This window comes from Opisthocomus hoazin, chromosome 4 (assembly GCF_030867145.1).
Source record: "Opisthocomus hoazin isolate bOpiHoa1 chromosome 4, bOpiHoa1.hap1, whole genome shotgun sequence".
NCBI lineage: Eukaryota > Metazoa > Chordata > Aves > Opisthocomiformes > Opisthocomidae > Opisthocomus > Opisthocomus hoazin.
Window position 1 is genome coordinate 8,740,934 of NC_134417.1, and position 23,500 is coordinate 8,764,433.

Genomic DNA, 23,500 nt, shown 5'->3' on the forward strand with positions numbered 1-23,500 from the left:
GTGCACCTACCATACTACACAGCCATCAAAAAACGAAACCAGAAGCAAACAATGAGCAATTCCCGCAAGTAAACAACACGAACGTGCAGCGAGGGTAGAACGGGCAGCCTCCCTCCCCGGCCCGCGTGAGCTCGTTCTGCCAACAGGTGAGCTGCCGCCCTGTCAGCGCGGCCTCGGCTGAGCGCGTGTGCGCACCAGCTGCGAGAATCACAGGACCACAGAATGGTAGGGGTTGGAAGGGACCTCTGTGGGTCACCCAGTCCAAGCCCCCTGCCGAAGCAGGGTCACCTACAGCAGGCTGCACAGCACCGCGTCCAGGCGGGGTATGAATATCTCCAGAGAAGGAGAACAGAGCGCTTGAAGCGTGGTGTCAGCCGGCGCTGCGGCCGGGCCGGTGGCACGTGGCGGCAGGTTGTGTTCTGAGAAGAGAAAATGGACGGCACAGGATGGGGCCTGTGGAGCCTGCCCGCCAGCCTGGACGGGCGCGCGGCCCGCCCGCAAGGGGGCGCTCCCGGGTGGGGGGGCAACGCACCTGTGCGGGTGGGGCGGGGCGGGGGGCGGGCACACCTGCCCGGGGGCGGGGCAGGGGGCGGGCACACCTGCCGGGGGGCGGGGCGGGGTGCACCTGCCCGCGGCCCCGGTGCGGCCGGGTCGCTGCGCGGGTCGCGGCTGCTCGGCGCGGCGCCGAGTCCGGTCAGCATGGCCCGCCTGCTGGGCACCCTGCGCAGCTCCCAGCCCGTGGCGCGCTTCCAGCGCTGCTGCGGGCTCTTCCCCGCCGGCCAGGAGGGCGGGGACGGCGACGACCCCGCGGAGGGGGCCCAGGACCGCGGCGCCTGCAACGGCGCGGGCGCCCTGCGCTGCCCGGCACGCGCCGGCCGCGGCCCCCCCAACGGGGTGCGGAGCGGCCGCGGCCCGCAGGTGAGCGCCGCGGGGGGCGGCCGGGCCCGGCCGTGACTCAGCGGAGCCGCCCCCCGCGGGGGACCGGGAGAACGGGCGGAAGGGCCGGGGAGCGCTGCGCGGGGCCGCAGCCCGGCGGGGGGGGGCGTTTCCGGGGGTCCCCGCTTACCTTCCCCCCCCGCATCGCTGGCGCCCCCGCAGCGAGCGCAGGGGTGCGAGCGGGACTCTGCCCGCAGCCGAGAGGCTCCGCCGCAGCGCTGCCTCCCCCGCGGTGCGCGTTTCGGTGCCGCTCGCCGCGGGTGGCTGTCCCCGGGGCAGCCCTGCGGCCTTGGCCGGTCTCGGGCGGGCGCGGGGCTCTGCCCGCAGCCGTGCCCCGGGCGCGGGGGGGGTGACGGCGGCGTTCGGCGGCCCGGCCGGCAGCGCCCCGGGGAGCGGGGCAGGGCGGGGGACCGGCTCGTAACCACGCCGTCAGGCCTGGGGCTCCCCCGCAGCCGCTCTGCGGTGCCTTTCGGCGGGGAGTTGCGGTGAGGGTCCCCCAGACCCCGCCCGCGGAACGAGCGCGGGCCCGCCGCGCGCCCCGCCGCCCCCCCCCCCCCCCCGCGGTTGTGCCCCGCACCGCGCGTGGATTTGTGCTGCGGGCGGCTCGGATTCTGCCCCGGCTGCTGCCCGGCTCCTTCCAGTCAGGGACACGGAGCGCTGGGGCAGCGCTGCCGGCTGCCCGCGGCGGGCCGAGCAGCAGTAAGGTCTGTCTTCGGAGAATGGTACGGGCGGCTCACAAAAAGGCTTTTTTCACGCTTGCTGTTGAGCAGCGACGTGGTCACTGTGACGGTGTTCGTGCTGAAATCCCGCCCGAGCTAACGCTCCGCGAACGGAGCCGTTCACTTCAGCCGGACCAATCGTTCTGGGTTTCACAAGGACAGACGTGGCTACCTTTGCGTGGAGTCTGACTGTGTCCTGGGCAAGACTCTGTGAGACCTGGAGATGAAAGGAGAAGGGATTGTTTCCACTTCATTAGGACCCTCAGTTCTGGAACAAGTGGAAGTTGGGTTGAAACCCAAAGAAAGTGGAGATGGGAGTAATGGCTTGAAGAAAGTTTCAGTGAAGAGCTAGAATTATGAAGGCAGGCTCTCTCTACTTCTGCGAAAATCCATTTATACAAAGAGGGTCTTCTGCAACCTGCCAGGAGATGCAGAAACTGTGAATCTTTGTGAAAAGATTTGGGAAAGTGAATTGGGATCTTCCTTATACAGAAAAAACCCATACTCGCTGCTCTGTTGCTAACTGGCGTGGGGTGGCCCTGATGTATCTGTGCAGTGGATTTATAAGCCTAGTGGGATTAGGAGTCTAATACACATAGCAAAGTCCTTGGCCATCAACTCTTTCTGGACAGTGGTATTTTCTTGCTCTTAGCTGCAGGTGTTTGCGGAAAGGTGCTTAAGGGTTGCCCCTGCATCTGGCTCCTGGTGACCTTGGATGGCTCTCTGCTCAGTTTGAGCATCCCCTCCCACAGCCTGGGAGTTTCAAAATCCTTATTATCGGGACCGAAAGTTTCTGTGAGGTAGTAACTTTCATATTACTTTGTCTTTACTGCCACAATGCAGTAGTCTTACAGGTGTCCAGGTCCTCCTATGCAAGTTCTCGGACAATCAGTAGGTTATACCTGTGAAAACAGAGTATGTAATTGCATGCTTGAGTGAAGAAGACGTGAATGTTGGCTGGATGCAGGGGCTGCCCCAGCTCCGTCTCCCCAGGACACTCCCCCTTGCTTCTGTGCCACCTCTTGGGCCCCTGCATCTGATGGGGGCTGGGTCATGTGCCGAAGTGGCCCACCTGGAGGGACTTTGGGAAAAGGGAGTTGCGAGCTAGCAGTGGGTGGTTCGGGATGGGAGGGACACGCCTGGTCGGGATGGATGCCACACTGCATGGAGGGAGGGGTGTTTCCACAGCAGGGTAAGGAGATGGGACAGGTCTTCCTCTGGGAGAAGGAGGCCTTTAATTACCTGCATGCATTTGTTGCCAGCAGTGCTGCTCATGATGCATCAGTGTCTTCTTTTATGTATAACCTGCAGGTTATATATATATTTTTTTTAAAAAATACGTTAGCAAGGCCTCATTACAGTGGTCAGCAGCACCAGAAGTGGCTGTATTTCTGCATCTTTGTGATTCAGTCTCGTCTTCCCCAGAGGAGCTGCCCTGAGATGATGAGACAAGGAATGAAATGCTTAGATGTGACAGCGAGGGCTGCATGTGTTTCTTAAATATTGAATGAGTTGCCTAGCCCATGTTCTTGATGTTCCCTTGGCTACCAGAACAGTTAGAAACACTTTTTAATACCTCAAGTGAAAACTCAGATATCTGAGGATGATACAAAACGGTGCTAGTCGCACATGCTAGCTGGATTTATGCCCTGGCTTGGACTTAATGTTGAACCCGTGGGCTTTTAGTGAGGGAACTGTCGGGTTTTATTACTACGGAAGACAAGACAATGATTTCTTGTAATTATCCTGTCTCTAGCTAATACTTCTTTGTTTTCTATACTGCTTTCTAATATTGGTTTGTTTCGCAGGGAATTTATTTCTGAAACTGCTTGGAAGATATCTTTTCCTGATGTTCTATATGAAGTCCTTGAGCTGCACGCTTAAAAATACAAAGGTTCTGAAGACTTGTCCAGTGTTTTAGTGAGTGGCCAAATAAATGTTACGTATATTTAAAAAGTAGAGCTTTGCGTATCTGTAACCTCCTGACGGATTTTTGCTCCTGAAATTGGTAGTCTGAATTAAAGGGAACAAAGAAAAAACAAAATATCTTATTCAGATCTCTCTGTAGAGATTTGTTTGGTTTTCTCCACTCTTCCTTTTCCCAGATGCATTATCATCTCTTGAGATCTCTCTTCCTGATGCTGAAAGAGTACAGTTCATATTTACTCTGTAGTTATACCTTAACCGTCAGAACTGCTCTGGACTGGTGTAGTGTTTATAAACTGCCTGATCATGGTTAGTGATTGTGTAGTTGTTGTTCGTGCCCTAGGCAGGGAGGCCAATAACTGGGATAACAGGAAGGTGATCGTAACAGAAATGGAGAAGGTAGGTAAAAAACGCACATCCATCTCAGATGTATTGTAATGCCCCAAAATGTAGTTAGTTACTGGCAAGGTATAGACAACAGCACTACCTTCGCTGTGACGGGATGTGTGGTAACTTGAAGTAGACTTGCTCGAGAGCTTGAGTCAAGGTGTCTCTTCTGTGCTGTTCCCTTGCAATAGATTTTTGCGTCAGCCTCGGAGTCTTGCTTTTGCTGTTTAAATCATGTTACTGGCTTACTCGGTTTCATGTTGTTTCCCTTTCCCTGCAGCAGTAAGCTAACAGTAGGTGAGGCACGTTCAGCAGGTGAGACAAACCCTTGTGAGAAAGCCCACATGTACCATTAGGAGAGCTGGAAGCAAGGCATTTCTGCCTCAAGTGCTAGTGCTTTGTCCTCTTAGCAAATATGGCTGAACTTTTGGAAGTTCCTCAGTTTGGAGCTGCAGCTGGAGGAACACAAGACTCAGTTTCTTATTTCGATGGGCTGAGCACAAGGCTGTCATTCCTCAGCATTGCTTCCGCTGCTCTGGTACTTCATGTTCAGCTCTCCTTTACCCGGTGCGGCGGCCGAGGGAGCTTGCTGGTTTTGCTTGTGTCTGATTTTTGGTTTAAGGTTCCCATGGAAAGCAGCTGGTAGGGGACTTGTTAGTTTTGAAGAGCACAAGGGTATCACTGGGTAGCTTTGGCCAGCCCTAGGAATGATAGTCCTTTGGAAGCTGACAGTACAGTTACACCCAAGATTCAGTAGTGTGTCATGACCCCGTGTCAGTCTGAGTGCTGGGTTTGCTGCTCCTTGGTGAGAAGACCAGTGTCCTCTCTGGAAGACAGGAGGCAAAGCCAGGCAAAGCTTGTTGTTACCAAGGTCTGGTCATCTTCTAGATTTTGCTGCAGAAACTCCTGATGCTAATACAGGTTTGTGAAATTTCACTCACCGATTGTGACACGTGTCCTGTGTGGCTGTGCAGTGCCTGCTGCTGAGGGAGCTGCTGCTGGCGCAGTGGGTGGCAGAGCAGGGGGCACGCGAGGGGCTGCGCCGGGAGCCCGAGTCCTCACGCCGAAGGCGCGGTGCTTCATGACTCAGCGCTTCCCAGCTCACAGCTTGAGTCATCTTTTTGGAGGGCACTGGACCTCGTAATGAGGAGCCATCAAGATCCTAGGATTAATTCCAGTATTTGGTGATGAGCCACTTCTATTATATATTTATAATCCTGCCGAATGTCTTAGGCCATTAGTTCAGATATCAACCAGAACAATAAAAGCTCATCTGCTCTCGTTTTTCTCCTTTGGGTCTCTGGAGTACAGGGGTAGGTTTAATGGGCAAGGAGCCAGAGAAAGTCTGTTCTCCCTGGAAGATTGCTTTGGACAGCCAGTTCTTTTACGTTGCCTCATGTATATGCTCTGCAGGGAATATTTCTGCGTCATCTGGGCAATGGAAGGTGATTATTGACTGCTATGGCAAGTGAATCCGAGGTCTACAATGTACAGGTAGTGTTGTCTAAACCATGAGATTTTTATTTAAAGTGGCTACGCAAGTTCCTGCTTTATAGGGCTTCATATCAGTTCAGTACAGTTAGCACCTGTAACTTATTTTTCCAAGGTAAACCGCTATTGGTGTAGATTTAGAGGTATGTGAATGCTTTAATATAGGGTTACATTGCTAATTTATTAGTGTTTTATTTTATTACTCTATTTGTCAATATTTATTACTAGATGTAAAAAAAAAAAGTATGTTTAATCCTTCCTTCTGAAGACAACTGGCCGTTGCGGACTACTGCTAATGGAGTTCTGTGAGCCTGCCGGTTCTGGTACGTACGAAGCTGTGTAGCCGTTCTGTAACAGCAGGCCAGGTCGTTGCTATCCCCTTTGCAGATAGCTTGACTTGACGTGTTTATAATTGCTCACTTAGGCTAACCAGTTTGATTAGGTGTATTGCCTTCAGTGGTCCCTACTGACATTTCTCTGCGCAGAGGGAGCGCACCGAGGTACTGTATTTTACAGCAGAATATGGCGTCAGACACCTCACTCGTGCTGCAAGAGAGCAAAGACCAAAAGTTTGCATGGGAAAGGGCTCAGAGGTGTTAGCAGCAAGGAACCACTTCCCTGACAAATAAAAGACCCATAGACCAGAATGTATGGAATGAAGCGGAGGACAGAATAAGCAGAAGACCTGGCCTTGCAGCAGCAGAAGAGATCCTTGAGCAGCGCTTGTTGGCAATGTTGGGTGTCATGTTGGTCCCCTTGTGTCTTTCCCCATCAAAAACAGAGCTGACATCGGCATGGCCTGCACTGGCTGCGACTAATAATGAGGCAACGTGTGAGTTGAGAACACCTTACCTGCGGCGCTCATCCCCGGGGGCGGGCTGGCTGCTGCGGTGTCCTCCGACGTGCCTCTCTACAGTCACAGCTGCCATTTGAACACCGTGTCCCTTCCCGTTTGCCGTGGTCTCCACCTTCCAGGAGCACATCTACCTGGGACTGGCATATTTGCAATGACAGTTAGCCTGAAGCCTTATTTGGCACTACCTTAGGAAAAATGGCTCTTTGACTTGAATCCTGGACTATCTGCTGGGGAAACTGTAATTTCTCCCTAAGCTGTTGCCTGATTATAACAGATTAAAAAAAACCCCAAACAATTCAGCTGTCTGAAAATGGAATGGTGTTACTCTGCCCATTTATCTTCCAGAAGCCTTGCTGCTCTGTGCCTCTCAAAGTAGACCTCTGCCATGGAAATGATCTTTGTACAAAAGTAAGCCGACCAGATTCATGATGCTGCTGGGTGGAAATACATGACTAATCTGTGGTGTCAAATTTCCAGGCCGTAGTTAATTTCTAAAACCAAGTCTTAAAATGAGAAGGAGCTTTTTGCTCTGAAAAGAAATGCAACAGTGAAGTTCTGGTTCTCCGTGGTCATTTGTCCATTCGCACGTGCTTCTGTTGGGTTAGGTTAGGCTTCTGCTGAGGAGCTCCCAGATGATGGGAGCTCCTCAAACCTGGTGTGCTGGGGGAAAAGTGAGTTGAGGGGCTTCTCACTCCTCCTTCTCTGGATCTCTGGAGAGCAGCCTGGGTATCTAGCAGCCATGCAGGTCCTAGTAATGCTCTGACTCATGTGTTTTGGCAGCCAGTGAAAAATAAGAGATGGCAGTGCTCGCAGGGAGCTGGCATGTGGGCAGGGTGGCTGTCTAATGCTGGGCAGTTTGGAAACTGTTATTGTGTGACGCATCCTTCTTCTATCCACTTTTAGTAACGCTCAACCTTATGAAATACAGCTGACTTTCGGAGGAATTTGTTTGACCTCCATTTTGAAGCTGGAGTCCCCGTCCTTCTGAACTGTCTGTAATTTACTTTCTCTGGTTCTTAACTCACGTTTTTTCCTCCCTCTGTCCACAGAAATTGCAGCTATCTAGCTCCTAAAATGACTTCCTCAGACACTTTCAGGCGAAGGCTCCACAGTGCACCTCACAAAATTGCAATCTAATTCTTGTAAATTAAAATGCCATTAAACAAACCTGTTCTTCCACTGTAAAGCAGGGAGGAAGGAAGCCTTTTCCTTCTGCCCTTCCCTCTCCTTCCCTCTTGCCCTCTTGTTTCCTTATTGCACAAGTCAGCCAGCCCTTGCTGGAACGTAGGAGGATGCTGAAGCGCGTGGGAAGCTCACCCACCTCTTTTGTTGGGGGCACCTGAAACAGCCGTGCCAACCTGCCTAACCTCTGGCTGGCAAAGCAGGGCTGAGGGCATGAAGGAGGGGAGCCACCTTCCCTCTGCTCCTCAGGAAGCAGACGCACGCAGCCCTACCTGCACTGGTGTGGTGCAGCTTGCTTGGCAGAAAACTGCTGTTGGCACTCATCAGTGGTTAAAAACAAAAGCGTAAGAGCTGGACATCTGAGGAGTTACTCAGGCAACTGGAATGGCTGTGAGAGGGACAGTTTTCCATAAAGAGCGTGCAAGGAAATAAAAACAGAGGCGTTACCCTCCATGTCAGGGATGTGTGTATGGGTGTTTGCTCACAAGTCTGAAGACCGTGGTGGAAGGATTTCTTTGGATTACTCTGAATGATACTGAAAGAAAAGGGCTGAAACATCATTCTGATATGATGAGACCACTGCGTGGAGAAGATCAGATATCTTGCCTTTTTATTAGCAATGAGCACAAGCTCCAAAACACATGAGCTGGCAGGAATCATGGATGTCCTCCGGGCACCTGCTAAGAAAGGAATATATGAAGTTGAATGACCTGCGAGTTTGAGTGCTGTGAAGAACACCTTTTGTTGGAAAGTGATGAGGCTCTGCAGAGTAGGTTTCATGGCCATGTGGAAGTAACTAGCTGGAAATGTAGGCATGAGAGGCATGCTGCCTGCGTGATGAGGAGCTGCAGGTAGGCTGGAGGACGAGAACAGAAATGAGAGAGTCTCGTCAAGCTTGAAGATATGGTTGAAAATTGACTTCTGTTCAATAAGTGGAGATATCTATTGAAGCAGATGTAATAAATACTCAACTGCAGAATGAAAAACAATAGACTTGGTGGTGCTTTCATGGAGGGAAAAAAATAAAGAAGATTCGCAGCTGAGCGTGGTTCAATGGTGGCATGCTATTCTGAAAACAGCCTGCAAAATGAGTGAAATTGTGCAGGACTATTCCTTTGGCATTACTGAGTCGTGTTTGATCTTTGGGTGCTGTAATTCAAGACAGGCAGGTTAAGTGCTGTGTCTGGAAAATGCTAAACATCTTCTGTAAGAAACACCAGGCGATTAAGCAATGGAAGAGAGGACAGTTACGTCCCGTTTTGAATGCTTGTAACAAGCATCTCCCATGTGAGCCTTCGGAGGAAGGAAACAATTTGTTCCTTGTCTGCAGTAGGTAAGAAAATAGCCATAGGTTTAGATTTCAGTAAGAAAGTTTCAGGCTAGGTGGCAGGAGAGCAGAGCCCTCAAAGATCGTCTGGAGCAAGCAGTGGAGCCTCCGTCGCTGCTGCTGCTGCGGACAGGTTAGACAAATGTCTGTCGGAGTGATGGGAGTGTAACCGTCTGTCCTTGGTGGACAAGCGGGACTAGGCTTCGGTTAGGCTGCCTTTCAGGAAACATGAGGCTGTCCTTCCAGCTGACTGCAGGCATAGTCCTTCACAAGCGATCTCAGTCTTGTTAGCAGCCATTCCCCTATGTCTCTGAAAGAGGCTTATGGGCTTTTTTTTGTTTGTTTTTTTTTTATTAAAAAGGCTTTCTTTTAGGAAGATGACATAATCATTTTTTTTTTCCTTCATTGATTCTTCCTACTAATTGCGTGAGCAAGTGCTCTGTCAACTCTAGTCTTACTTTACTTGGCAGATTCCGTTATGTCTGCCCGTGTTCTTTCAACAGAAGGATGGAGGCCTAATTATGTTTCTTCAAGAGCAATATACAGAAATATAAGCTGTAATTCAGTCTACCTGCAGAGTACAAATCAGAGTGGAAAGGAAAATAATCTGAAGGTTAAAAAAAAAGTGAAATCTTCGGGGATAAACTGGGGTATTTTAACTGTGTCCTGGACCCGTCCTAGCTGTGGTGTGCTGGGCACGCTGAGCATGCGTTGATTGTGCAGGTGTGCATCTGTCTCAGCTGGCTGACCTTTGCAGCCTGAAGGGAAGCTTTGGATGAAGATGTACCGATATAAGATGTGATGAATGGTGCAAGACATCGATTGGGTGAGGACCGTGCCCAGCAAGGCAGCACTGGTGGGAGTCTTGGGCACGCTTAGTCCTTGTTTCCTACTTGACTGGCCCCAGGCTTTGGTCCTGCAAAGTCTGGCCCATTTCAGCCTGACAACTTCCAGCTGTCCCCGGTGCTGCTGGCTGTGCAGCACTGCTCTGCTGAAGTACCTGCTGAGAGCTTTACGTAATGGCCTTTGCTGGTGCTTTGAATGAATTAAGAGACTACTGAAATGCTACCAGAAGTCTGCCTGACTTTTAGACTCCTTGCTCGTTCTTTGCCTGAGACTATTCAAAGCGTTGAGATTGTCTGGCATGAAGCTCGCATGCTGTTACTTCCCATGCAGAGATTGTCTTGCTTCTGCATCAAATGATGATTCAAGGCTGCGTCCCTACTCATTATGCCATTAGTGTGTGCCACTGTAGGTGTGTGCACAACGGCTGCGTGTTGGACGTTGCCTATTCGTGTGCTAGCCAACAAGCCCGTTCTGCTATCAGCAGAGCTGGTTGGAACTTTGTAGCCTTTAAAAAGGGTTTTCTTGCAATTTCTGTTTGTCTCTATCCCCACATCTCTCAGGTTTCAGTGAGCTCTAGGTGTCTCTCCAACAACAAGGACACTGTGTAAACCTGGACAACTCTTGTTAGCTGGCTGCATCACATTCCGGAGAGGGTAAAAAAGATTTACTTGATTAGAAGTGCTTGAACAGAGCAAGAAGCTGCAGATACATATATATGAGGTTGGTTAGGTGAGTTTTTCATGCCTTGGGGCTCCTTGCGTGGATTTTGTGAGCTCTGTGTGCTACTGCCCTCCTTTCTGTTGTCTTTCTGACATCTCTGCCATTTCTTCCATGTGTCTGTGTCCCTCCTTTGCTGCCTCCTCTATCAGCTCATCACTGGTGCTGTGCCCCCAACCCCTCCCTGTGAGGGATTCATGGCCACACCAGCATCTCCCACTGGGGCACAGCTCCTTTTTCCTGGCCACTCTGTTCTTTCACCTTGGAGTGGTGAGTCTCTAGCGTTGGTGCTCCCAGGGAGGTGGCCGCGTAGGTGTGGAGATGTTACTGGCTGCTCTAAGCTACCTGTTGGATCTTCAGAAAACTCTGAAATTGTTAGCAGTGCAGATGAATGGAAGAGCTGAAGTCTTTGATATCATGGTTTTTGCTTTTTCTTATTTTCCAAAATCTGATCACTGATATCTCTTTTTCTTTGGTGACTTGATAGGTTGTTTTGTTAACTGGGTGCAGTGAATAAGCATAGAAGGTGATGTAAAACTGACTGGTTATACAGAATTCTGCAGTACAGAAGGTTTTTTTCCCATTGGTTATGCTCCACATAGTACTGTCCTGCAGGACTGAATTGTCTTATTTATATTGTCTCTGTGTACAGCCGCATCTAGATAGGAGTTTTTGGCTTTTTTCTTTTGCTTGGTCTTTGGTGCTTCTCTAAATTCTGTGCACTTTTTGCATCATAAAAAAACCATCGCTGAAGTGAGAATTATTGCAATGCATTAGCTAGGGGCTTTGGGAGGGAAATTCTGAACTTCTGCAAGGCGATTCTGTTGGAAGGGAAGCAGTATAATGACTTCAAGAACTTTAATTAAATGTGCAGGTCTCCTGAAGGATCCAAAGCAATTGAGAGCAGAGAACAAAATGTTGGTTAATGGTATCTCTGGGTCAGGCTCCGAGCCTTAGACGTCTGATGCTGCAGAGCTTGTCTCTAGAGACAGGGCAGGGAAAGCCGGTGCCTGTTTGGCGCTCTGATGAGGGAGATCCTACAGGAATCGAAGAAGTGGTATCTTTATATGGCTTTATTTTTTTTCTTTTTTTGTGGGGTATACCTCTGGCTTAAAATACAATTAATGCATTACATTAATGGTTCAGCTGCTATTCCTTTACTGCAGCTATAAAGTAAAGGCTAAATATTCTTTATGGATGTGCTGTCTAAAATTCTGGATTCCGGTCGTGCTGTGTCATTGTGTGTTCGTGTCTCCCAAGAGTCACAGTGGTGGTGATTTGATCTGCTCTGCCGGCCCTGTCATTACTGCTCTGCAGGGAGGCTTTGGGGGTGCTCCTGCGCTCCGAGGGAGGTTGGGTGGGTGCTGCGGCAGCGTAGGGACTGCCCTCGGACCCCTGAGCATGCACGGGGCAGCTCCTGCTGTGAGTGGCTCACCCATGACCAGGGCCCAGAGACTGCAAAATTAGGATGACCTACTGTAGCCATTTTCTGTGCCAGTACTTCAGGTGAGTGTTTTAATTTATGGAGACTCACCTGAATGTGTGAGTGTCTTGTAATTTAAGCAGTTAAGTTTTTTCAAAATAGATATTTTATAGTTGATGAGAAGGGCGATTTGTGTGAAAAGACCTGTCTTCTGTGTCTGGAAATCTCATGGCTTATTACACCTTGCTTCTGAAATGTTCTTAAAATTCTGACTTTACAGCCTTAATTGCTGCCCATTAAAACCTCTCTGATCCAGGCCAAATAGTAATGGAGGTGGATGGAGGGGCTGACTCAAAGTGCTTCAGAGGTTGTGGAAGGCATCAGGTCACTTCAGCACATTAAATATAAACAAGTCTAAAGATCAGAGTTATTTAAAAGTAGAGATTGAATAAACTTCTGAGAGTCCTAGAAAATGTTAAATGTTCACATAAATAATTGTAATGGCTTTTTCCTGCACTGGGGTTAGAATGAGAATAAAAAGGGAAGGCACTTCACAAAGCACAGTGGTCTTTGCTTTCTGCAGAAATAATGGATATAAGTAGTGGCCGTGAGCTAACTGCTGGGCTCCGGCACTGGCACTGCTGCAGCTGAGCGTGGACCTGTCATGGGCCAGGGTATGGAGGTGCAGGGGGAGAGGGCTTTCTGTACTTTCAGTGCCTTAGGATCACAGTGATTGAAAACATCGCTTTTTTTATTACCGTATACTGCCTAAAATTAAGTAGAGTGATTCTGGGATACCTTGAATGCCTAACGTGGCTGTTACCAACATGTGTCACAGGAGTGATCTGTTTGTTCCTGCCTCATATGTTGGGCTGTCCACAACTGCTGGTGTAGTGTTTTTTTAAAAAAAATTGTTAAAAAATCAACCAAACAAAAAACCCCAAACAAGTAGGGAGTGATTTCTGATAGAAAAGGAAAAGAAGAAAAAAAGAGAAAGGTTTTAAAAATCATGTGGAAGGACTTGGCCCTGCCTTCTGGCTGGAAATGTTTTTTAACTCCAGATTTCTTTTAGAACCTGAATTTTCCCCCTCCCGCCAAAAAAAAACAGATTACTGGAATCAGAGAGTTTTATCCCTCATCTCGCAAGGTTCCAAGTATAAAGTACCTTAGGGATACCTCTGATCGTTTTTGATCTAAAGCACACGAGCACATAATTCCTAGTACATTGGAGACTGATGCTTAATTGAGGAATTGGGGGTGCCAGACGAGAGCTTTCTCTGGGGCCACGTGCGTGCGACCCAATACGGTTTCAGGATCTCGGACAGAAGCATCAGAGCTGCTAATTGCACCGGGGGTGTTTTCTGAGTGGCATATGAGACTCGAGACACTTAGGCTGATTGCTCTGTCAGCCGGCCAGGCAGAGCTCGCCACTGAGTTCTCTCTGAGGGATGCCGGTAACCGATCTGTGACCTCTATTACTAATACATGGGGGGACACTCCTGTGACCCCAGTGTTTCAAAAGCGATGACTCATATTTTCTGTTTACTGATGCAAAAATCAATTTAAAGAAGTTGTGGCATTTTTTTTCTGTGATAGGGGAATGGATGCAACTTCTTTCCATCTCTCTTTTGTTGTCTTCATGCTGTTTGCCTCATCTCCATAATGAAAGCAGATTAAAAGACTGGAACTTCTAATGGCTTTTACAATGAGTTACAGTTGCTTGTCTAGACTCCTTAGGTGACTTTTACATTTTCTCACTAGCGAGTAGGATGAGAATTAGATTAGTTACATAGTCAAGTCCAAGCATAATAGTTTTTCTCTTAGAAGAGTTTTAGGAGCTTCTATCAGAGCTACATGTTAGTGTGTCTGCTGAAACCTTCGTGATCTCTTTTCAACTCTCATCTTTAGGAAGTGCTTTCATCTCTTATTTACACAGCCAATTTCCTTTTTTTTTTTTTTCTTTTGGGGAGATGGAGCGATACTACATTGGCTCCCTTACTCCTGCCCCCAGATCAAAAATCCTCTTCATATATATATATATCTATATAATTTTTTTTTGAAATGTACAAGTGTTTGTATAACATGTGATTCACTTGCATGTTGCTCCTGCTAATGGGGTGGGAGGCTTCTTAGTGGTGTACTAGTCCCAAAAGTCAGCAACAGCAAACCTTTTAATAAGATACACGGTTGTGTGTCTTCCCAGCTCCAGCGGGCTAGGTGCAGCCTTTTAGAAGGGAGAAAATGAGCATATTCGGTGGGGTACATCTAATGAAATCATCTAGCTGCCAAATCCAGAGAAAAGTGAAACCTGTAGCTTCATAAAATGAATAAACAAAGTCCTAAACAGCATCACCTGATACGTTTTGCAATAGACTTGCTGGTAGTGTTCAAAGAGACAACCTGGTGGTTCTTACTTGAAGATATTGGAGTGAAAACTTGGCGGTGGCAGGGGCAGCTCTTCCCTCTGCCCACTCGCAGCCTTGTCCCTGGGTCAGCTCGTGCGGCTGCAAGAGCCGAGCCAGCTGCTGTGGAAGGGCTGCAGCTCCCGGCAGCGCAGCGATCCCGGGAATGTCCTGCCGTGGGTCGGAAGAGGGGAGCCCGGCGTTGAGGGCAGTGCAGGGGATTCTGCTGCCAGCGAATTTCAGGGACTAGCAGGGTGAACTTTGGCTGGTGGAACGAGGCAAATTTTAAAGGAAATGGTTCAGCAATTGCAGTTTACTTTTTTAATCTCAACAGATTTCCACTGAAAGTGATGGTGGCTCTTTTTATCTATGGATGTAGAAACTTCAAAATTAATGCATCAGTACCCTTTTATGAAACATATTTGATTCCTTGGAGGAAAGACTGATCTGATATCTTGAAAATCTTTGTCAGCGTGACTGCTACCCTCAGTTAGTTTGAATAGATCTCTGATCTGCAGGAAATGTAGTTAAGCTATCACTATAGTCCTCATTTTAGTATAAAAAATGAACTTAATTTCTTGACACTTGTTGGAACAAGTTATTTGGGTTAAGGGTTGGGAGCTGTAATAGTTAAAATATCTTAAATGTTTGATATAAGTTGCTAATTCACTAAAACTTTCTAAATCCTCTCATTTCCAGGGTTGTGCGCAGAAGTATATTGTGAAAAACTACTTCTACTACTACTTGTTCAAGTTTTCAGCTGCTTTGGGCCAAGAGATTTTTTATATCACTTTCCTTCCGTTTACCTACTGGAACATAGATCACTCTGTGTCTAGAAGGATGATAATTATTTGGTCTGTAAGTATTTCTATGACTTATTTAAACGTGTAGTTGATAATTCTGTAACTGTAGCAAATGGATATTTAAGAGTGAGGATAACCCTTCAAGCAAACAAAATCCCTTCAAATATAAAAAAATAGGCAACATTATTTATCCCGTGTACCTCACGTGTTCAGGAAGCAGAGGCATTGCACCGCGGAGAGAGGAGGTGAGAGGCATTAGCTGACACAGGGTGTCTGCTATCTCTGCTACATCTCGGACTGACTTGTTTTTTCAGCCCAATAACTGTTTGAGCTGCTTTTGATAGGGTTTGCACAGAACAGCTGGGAAAACACTTCCTTCCCAATGTGTCATGGTATTTTAAGGATCTTTTTTCATCACTTGAGGAAATCCTTCCCTTACCCCAATTTCTTCTGCATAACGTCTTCATATAGTTCTGGCTTGGTTGAAATTGGTATAAACCTAATAGGAAGGGGGTGCGCAGGCTGCAGGGGAATAAACAGGGTGCTGCTGCAGTCACTTGGGGGGGAAAAAAGTATCAGATTCTCTGTTGAGCGCTAAGATTTAAAGGCTTTGATTTTTGCTACTACAAAAGCATTATCAAATTAACAGGCTTCAGCATTGCTTCAGCCTTCACAAATGTGGTTTGGGGTATCCAGAATAATGTAGTAATTCTGGAACTGAAAACCAGTAGGGAACCAGGCACTTTGATCTGGGAATGGCTGTTGTTGTTGCTGCCATTGCTCATCTTGGTATCGATCAGATCTTTGCTGCCCAAATAAGACCGTTTTAGAACAAAGGAAGGAGGCAGAAAGAATCTCTGGCAGATGACAGACCCTGGAGATTTGGCTGTCAATCTACATTGATTTAAGAAATTGAAGCTTGGTAAAAACTTGGATGTGATATCTAGCTTTGTTTCTTTACGGTGAAGCTTCTCCTTGACTTAGTCAATTCTGGTTAATAGTATTCTGTCTTTTGTCAAATAATATGATGAGAAATAATAAAAACAATTTGAACTGGGTCATACGCTTCAAATGTGCTTGGGCAGAAGGTATCGGTTTTCTGTGCCAGTAACCCTAGTCAATACATTTTATAAAGAGAACATGCAAAATAACTTGCAGATGAAATTTAGAAGTAGGTGGACACTGTATAATTAGAGCTGGGTTTTGGCCAGGAGTACACCTACTGCTTCTGGAGAAGTGCCACAGAAGGTGATAATTGGTAGTCACTGCCTTCTGGGTTTGCATATTGCTCAAAAAATGACTCTTTAAAGCTCCTCACATGCCTTTCTTGCAGACTTGCCTTGCCTTTACCTTGCAAGGAGTCCATCTGAGTACTGGCCAGATCTAGGCTGGTTTAATTACAGTATGTAAGCATGTGATGATATGATTATTAATATTAGTTTTCCAGTTGCTGAGGGAGTAGTGGAGTTGCCTTTTGTACTGAAAAGGGGAAAAAGAGAAGCTGTTTGAAATACAGACTTGTGACAATCTGTAGTTTTAAAAACATTTTAATTGTATGTAATTGTGAAACGGCTAAAAATGTCTCTGCAGGCTATGTGTTAATGTTATGGCAAGCTCGGCTGGGTGGCTCATTTGCTGGGGAGCAGGCTGTGAACAGGAATCAGCATTCGTGGTGCTGTAAGTGGTGTCGGTCTGTCTCGGACACCTCAGGCACGTCTGCCGCCGCAGAATCGGCTCAGCTGCATGGGCCACGTCAAGGTGTTCAGTGTGAAAGCTCTGCTTTTAACTTACAGGAAGGTTTTTGGCAGCAGCACTGGAAGGACGCCTGTCTGGTGACGCAGCAGTGAACAGCAGTGCAGATCTGCAGGCTGTCTGCAATTCAGAGTTTTAAAGAAATGCTTCTGTTTCTGCGTGGGTGGTGGTGTGGGGTTGAGAACATCCATATTCGATAAAAGTAAAAATCCAGGTAGCCTGAGAGTCTTTGACAACAGCTGCCAGTAGAAGGCTGGGAAGGGCATGAAGGGGTGAGCACAGTGCCCAGACATGGTCTGCAGAAGGCTCTTATCCAGCTGGGGAAAGGAGCTGATATGGAATGGAGAGCCCTGAGGAGGAGGTAGTCATAGTTCCCTGTTAACACTGTTTGGGATGAGGAGCGGCTGTTCGTGAAGCTCTTCAGCAGGGAGAGACGGTGGAGCAGCAATCGCCCTTTTGTGAGCATGGTGCAGAGCACAGGGGTACATTGGAGCACGTGCTGGTGAAACACGGTCAGCAGGCGTGGGCGTGACGTGGGGGGCTGGACCACCGTGCGGGAGAAGTGGGCTTACCCTTGGGCGGTGGAGGAACGGAAGTGGTACAGAGTGTGGTGCTCCATGTCTTGTGCAATCGGGGACTTCAACCTGTGAGTTTCTGCTGCAAGTTGGAAATGACAGAGTTGGGGTCTTACCTGTAACAGTTTATGCGGAGCCAGTCACCCACACTTGAGAAAGATAAATTCGAACTGCAGCAGGGCCTGGATGATTAGGGAACAGGCTGTTTTCTGAGCAGAGAGTGAAAGCTTAGAGAAGTCACCAGCAAAATGAAGCTGGAGAGAGAATGGAGCTGGCTGTAAACACCAGGGCAAGGAAGGAGCTGCTTAAATGTACAGTCACAAGAAACATGCGTAAGACAGTCATAAATAAGCTAGGTTGAAGCCAAAGGTTGTGAAATAGCTGCAGAAGGGCAGTAAGAAAAACAAGGAGAATTTATTACAGCAGCAGCAGAGGAGTGGTCTTGGAGCCCTGGGATGTCTTCTCCGGTCCTGGGTCTCCAAACCTGGCTGCTCATGGTTTTCTGTTTACCTGGGTGGCTCTGGGTAAACTGGCTGCAGCCACATCCAGGTGCTTTGGGACCTTAAAACAGCACGTTGTGCTCCCACTGAGCTTTTCCTCTGAGGGTTCACAGTAGGCATCTAGGCTTTACCTTTCCCTCTGCAGCTGGACAAGGGAAATAACTGCCTGCAACATCCAAGAAAGATGCTAGGTCAGTGCCAAAAGTGCCCCGGTGTCTTCACTTCCCTGCTTCGGCTCTTAGATGTAAACGGCCTTGAATCTGCCCAGACGAGGCTTTGATGCCTGCGGCTCTTGCTGCTTCAACCAGGAAGTGCGGAGATGGAAAACAACTTCACAGGAACCAGCTCCCAAATGTACTTTAAATTTACTGCACATCTCGGCTCGAGAGGTGAAAGTCCAGCTTGTTTTTTTTTTTAATCTCCACACCTCTTCAGTTTGAAAGCTTTATTTTAGTGTGAAATTTCACTGGTCAGGTAGAGACCTGGAAAAAAACAGTTACAGTTTCTGCTTGCTATTCAGCATGCTTGGAAACTTGTTTCTTTCTATTTTTTCAGGGTGCGTGAATGTAAAATGTATCCATACCTCTTTCGAGCTGATAAAACCTTAGTTTATACAGTACAAAGAAGAGCTGGCCAGCGTGGACTTTGTCGGGGCAGGGGTGGAAGCTGCTAGTGCGACAGAGCAATAAGCTGTGGGCTCAGGGGAAGGTGGCACCCCTGAAGGAGGAGGGTTTGGGCGGCAGTGGTGCCGGGCGGGCATACCCCCCGGTGCCCCACAGGCTGCCCGTCAGGGCCCAAGGGTCTGAGAAGGTCCTGGGTGTCAATCCACGGCAGTTCAGCTTCCCCGCTCACTTTTTAGAGGAAGGGTTTTCCAAAGGCTGTCGGCATTTGGTTAATGGGGAATGATGAGCCCTGAGCTCTGGCTGTCAGGGTAACCAGGAGCTTAATAACCAGCAGGAATTTACCCGCGTTGGTGGTGCCGCTGGCATCACTGTGCAGCCACGGAGTCCCTGCGTGCTGCTTTGAACGCTCACTTTGCAGCAAACTCTGCCGTCAGGGAGTCCCATGTGTCTGTTAGCGTTTGGGCTTTTGCAACATTTCACCAAAACAAGCTTGGAACAGCTGATAAACACAGTCACTGGAAAGTCAGACTCTGTAAAGTGTCACATATTACACTGCATAAGAACGTGTAAGACTGTATTCAGGCATGTAGATAACTGCAAAATGTCAGAATACAAAAATAAATGGTCTGTAAAAGAAAATGCACAACATGATGAAGTGTTTATTGAGAGAGAATTTTATATGTGCTGGTAGCTGTGCTCTAGCCTTGAACAAAAAGTGCCAACGAAGCTTATGTAACTGAGACGTGGAATTAAGGTAAACCCTGCGTATCAGAAGTCAGTTCAAGACTGCTGAGTTTCAGTCATCTAGCTGGGAATAATTTATGGTGAAGTTTAAATCAGAACCTTTTTATTTCACTAAACTACAAGGTGTAACAGTTTCCTGCTACCAGAGACGTGGGCCCAGATTTCTCTGTTTTAAACCCATTACAAGATAGTCAACTACCTTACAGTTTTTGTCTGAAGGCTTCTTTTAAAGACAGAGTCGATGTCCTAGGATGTTTGCCAGCTATACTTCTGGAGACATGAGGCTCTCTTGATCTTGTTCTGGTTTTGTTTTTCTGAAGTCTGACTTGAGAGAGCCAAAGTACTCCCTCTTATATCTATATATATCTATATATTTCTTTTTTAAGAAGCTGTCTGTGCTGTCCCTTCCCTCCTCCTTTCCCCTGCTGCCCTTCACTGTGGTGGGCTGGAGACCTGCCTCCTGGACGTGCTGCCCACCTCACGGCTGCGACAACTTGGAGAAGTGTTTGAGCATCCCACGAGCTCAACACAGCCTTGAATGTCCTGTTGCACCTGCCCAAATCCTTGCCAAACATCGTGTAAAGTTCCTGCGCAGCTAACACGAGACTGATGTGTTTTCAGGAAAATAGTGACCTCTTTGGAGGTGGCAGATCCTCGAGCTCCCCTCGCCAGCCGCCCGCTCCCGTGAGGCACATGTGCCTCGAGGAGATCCCCAGCCTCGTGGTCGCCGGTGGCACCTCCACATGTGGGGAGCGGCTGGGCAGCTCGGGGAGGGGATAGGGAGCAGGGTGCGATGGGAGGGTGGCTTAAGGCCCCCAGGCTGGGGGTGCCTAGGGCTCCTCTGCTCTGCGGGGCTTCCTCTACCTGGGCTGCTGCCAGGGGGAGGCCAGCAGCGCTGCTCAGTGACTTCCGTGGGTTTTTTCCCTGAAGCCAAACCTCAGTTCTTGGCGTTGGCTCGGGAGTAGGAGGAGTATCTCCAGAAGAACATGCTCACCCTGCTCCTCTTTTGCTGTGAACCAAGTGATGCTCGAGGGACGCAGTTGCAGCTGTTATCTGCGGCAGTGTTTATCTACTCACTTAAGCCTTAGCTGGGGATGCTGAGAACAGAATCTGTGAACAGTGCAGACTGGATGCTTCGTTTAATTTCTGTGTGGTGAATCAAAGTCACGCCTGCCTTGACAACCACGAATACAGTCTTTGCTTCTGCTTGACTAATCTCCTGCAAATGCCAGTTTATTAATAGTGCATCCTTTTTTTTTTTCCCCCCTCTTTCCAGTGTTCCCGATGTGCTCTGTCACTCCCATCAGCACACAGTGCTTATGATAAAAACAAAAGCAACATCACTTTCAAACTGTAAATTTCCTTTCTGGGAAGACAACAAATCCTATTGCAGTCCAGGGTTTCTAGAGCCAGGTTATAGAGTTTCTATTTCAGAGCCAAAACAGCAGATTCAAAGTCAGGCTGCAACACTGTGAGTCTCAGGGAAGAAGTCGCCAATGCTGTTTGACCCCTTGTCTTCTCTAGAATTTCATCTTGTCCTTTTAATAGATCAGTAGCGCAGATGAGAGAGCTGCACATTCAGAATTTGAAAATAAATACGTTCTGGTTCACCTTTGTTAGCTGAAATATTACAGAGTACAAAAAGGATTCCTCCTCCTGATCTTCATGTGCCTGTGGGACAGTTGAGTGTGTCCATCCCTGGGTGGAGGTTGTGGCAGAGGAGGGGTGGTGGAGGATGTGCCACACTCAGCACACCTGCAGCGCTGGGCCTGTTCCCTAAAACCTGCCAGATTCGGGGTCTGGGCAGCTGCCATGGAGATGTTCCAGAGGGGATACCGTGCCTTGAGGCACTGCTCCCGTGCCTCTGCATACAGAGCTGGCTCAGCTGTGGTTGTCTGTGTGCCTTCATACATATCCGCACTGTGGCGGTAAACCTGCGTCCAGCTCTCCTGCTTCCTGCCATCAAAGTGCTGCCCGCAGCGACTGCAAGAATAGTGAGGCAAAACCAGTGCCTGCAGGTGAGCAAAACCACTTCTCAAATTATTGAAGCGATACCAGAGTTATGTGAATGTCAAAGAGCCAAATGACTTTATGAGGCTCTGATGCCCACAGGGAAGGGAAGGGACCAGCCCCTCTCCCCAGAGGGAACCCCCTCGGGTGTTGGGAGAAATGCTTTGGCACCTGGACTGATGTGGATGCCAATGCCATGAGTTGTTCACTAAAGCAAGATCTGTTAAAATACAGAGACAGATTTGTCTTCCTTACGCCAGTGCAAAGCCCCAGGTGAGGGCGTATTTTTGGAGATGTACCATATATATGACTCAGAGCAAAGTCGGATGAAACCCTCAGGAAAAGGCTATTGTGCTGCTATAGCAACTGCTAATTGCAGTCGTGTAGTAAAATGTAATGCTGTTGACCCATAGTGGCAATAAGGCTTTGCCTTTCCTTCACCTGACGCCTTGGCTGTAAAGGATTGCTATTACCCTCACGCAGCCTGGGCTGCCCCAGGAGTACTGATAGGCACCAGAGTCTGAGGAAAGTCTGGTTTTTAAGTTGCTTACAGCAGCACAGAAAAGCCCTTTGAGAAGGGAACAAGTGTGTACAAGTAAGAAGTCTGAAGTCATTTTTAAATGCTTCTTGCATTTGTTGTAAGGCTTTACTTCTGAAGGCTTCAGTCATCTGTGTGGCACTGCAAATTCAGAAAATCCCAAACCAAATAACGGTGTTGTGGGCAGGGGGTTAGGAAGATGCCCTTACACAAGGGCAGTGTGTCAGGGTTGCAGCCTCAGCCCGCGTGTTCAGCCTCTGCGGGTACAGGCGCGGGACCCTCGGGAGGGACAGCAGCCTCGGCGCAGCCTGTGCCGCATCGCGTTCCCTGCACGCCCGCAGCGTGCCAAGCTGATGCAGGAGCACCTGGCAGTGCAGAGACAGCAGGGGCTGCTTCAGCTCTGAGCAGATCAGGTAGCTGCACCCTGGATTTCAAGCGTGGGTCAGTAAGCCAGGCTGCTCGCTGCTTCATTGTGGAGCGGAGGAAGACGTGGGTAATATCTCGCAGTGCAGGAGCAGCCCTGGGGAGGAAGAGCCTTCCTTGCCTAACCCTGGGCTCTCCTCTGCCTGCGAGCACAGCTCATGGGCTCAGCTGCATCGGCGAAGCGCCCGGTCGGTGTCTCACAGAGGCAGAGCAGCGGCAGGGGAGCCCGCAGCAGAGCAGCCGGCAGCTCCTGGGGCAGGGAGGAGCGTGGGGGTCAGTGTGTGGCTGTGGAAGAAGGGGCTCGCGTGATGCGCTTGATTCCCCGCATCTCCAGCTGGTGCTGTGCCATGTTGCTGTCAAGTGACGCTGCAAATATTAGGACGCTGATGTAAATTCCTGGGGGTTCCCACCATGGCAGTGATATCTGAGCAGCTTGTCCTTATGTGTGTATGCACACCTCGATGCAGAAGGGAAAGCAGCATTTCCCTGTGTTATGCATTGGCATAGTTGTTGCTAGTGACTCCTCCACCACACTTCTACTCCTGTGTCATGGTCCAACTTGCCTTGGCCATCACTTCTTTAGTAAGGACTCGCATCGTGGCAATTGTCACAGCTGTAGCTTGTAGCAGTGGCATATACAGAGGCAGAGCAGAGCCCCACGGGCTCCTCTAAAAGAATGTTCCTGTCGGAAAGCACGGTGGGCATCTCAAGGCGAGGGCTCCCTGTACGGTCCTGTCTGATGCCCAAGAGCATCGCTTTGCTTCTGCCCAGGTTTGGGCCCTGCTTGTGGGTACCTGGTGACCTGGGAAGGTGGTGGTGCTGACCTGTGGTGGTTTTCCTTTGCTCATCCTTAGACTCCAGCTCCCCTCCCTCCCTGCCAGCCTGAGCAGTCCCCCTCATTTGCCAACACTCAGGTGTAACTCAGGTGTGAAACAATGAAGTTTCATTTTGCAAAGTTTCAACAGTCTGAGGTACATGGTAGTTAGAGCTGCTGCTGTCAGCTGCCAGGGTGAAGGGAATTAGTCATGCCCCTCCCATCGGCTTTTGTGAAATCTCAACTAAATTCCCGTGCATTTCTGTGTACTTATCTTCTTCAGCTAATTGTGTCCTACACAAGCCATCACAGCTTTGACTTTGTTGCGTCAGTAATGGAAAAGTCTCCAGGTTCAGACAAATTCCCCATGCAGAGACAGAGGTGCTAATTAATGTGCAAATTCAAATTATTTATGGTGAAGATGTCTGCAAACTGTTTTCCACAAGAACTGCAGAAAATTTTGTTGATCTGCATCACGCGGATGGAGAGCAAGAGAGCCTGTGCTA

At 48.8% G+C, this 23,500-nt stretch overlaps 1 protein-coding gene across 4 annotated transcripts in view; it reads left to right on the forward strand.

The window, feature by feature from the left end:
• Nucleotides 1-699: 699 nt before the first annotated feature.
• Nucleotides 700-23,500, forward strand: part of SGPP2 (sphingosine-1-phosphate phosphatase 2) — a 38,657-nt gene continuing 15,856 nt past the window's right edge. Inside the window, exons 1-2 of one of the 4 annotated variants that reach the window (XM_075417305.1) lie at nucleotides 700-918; nucleotides 14,912-15,070. In XM_075417305.1, coding sequence (XP_075273420.1) covers nucleotides 700-918; nucleotides 14,912-15,070 — 378 coding nt within the window. Of the gene's footprint in view, nucleotides 919-3,494; nucleotides 3,576-10,327; nucleotides 10,400-14,911; nucleotides 15,071-23,500 lie in introns of those variants that run through there. The other 3 variants (XM_075417306.1, XM_075417307.1, XM_075417308.1) reach the window with 3 other exon arrangements.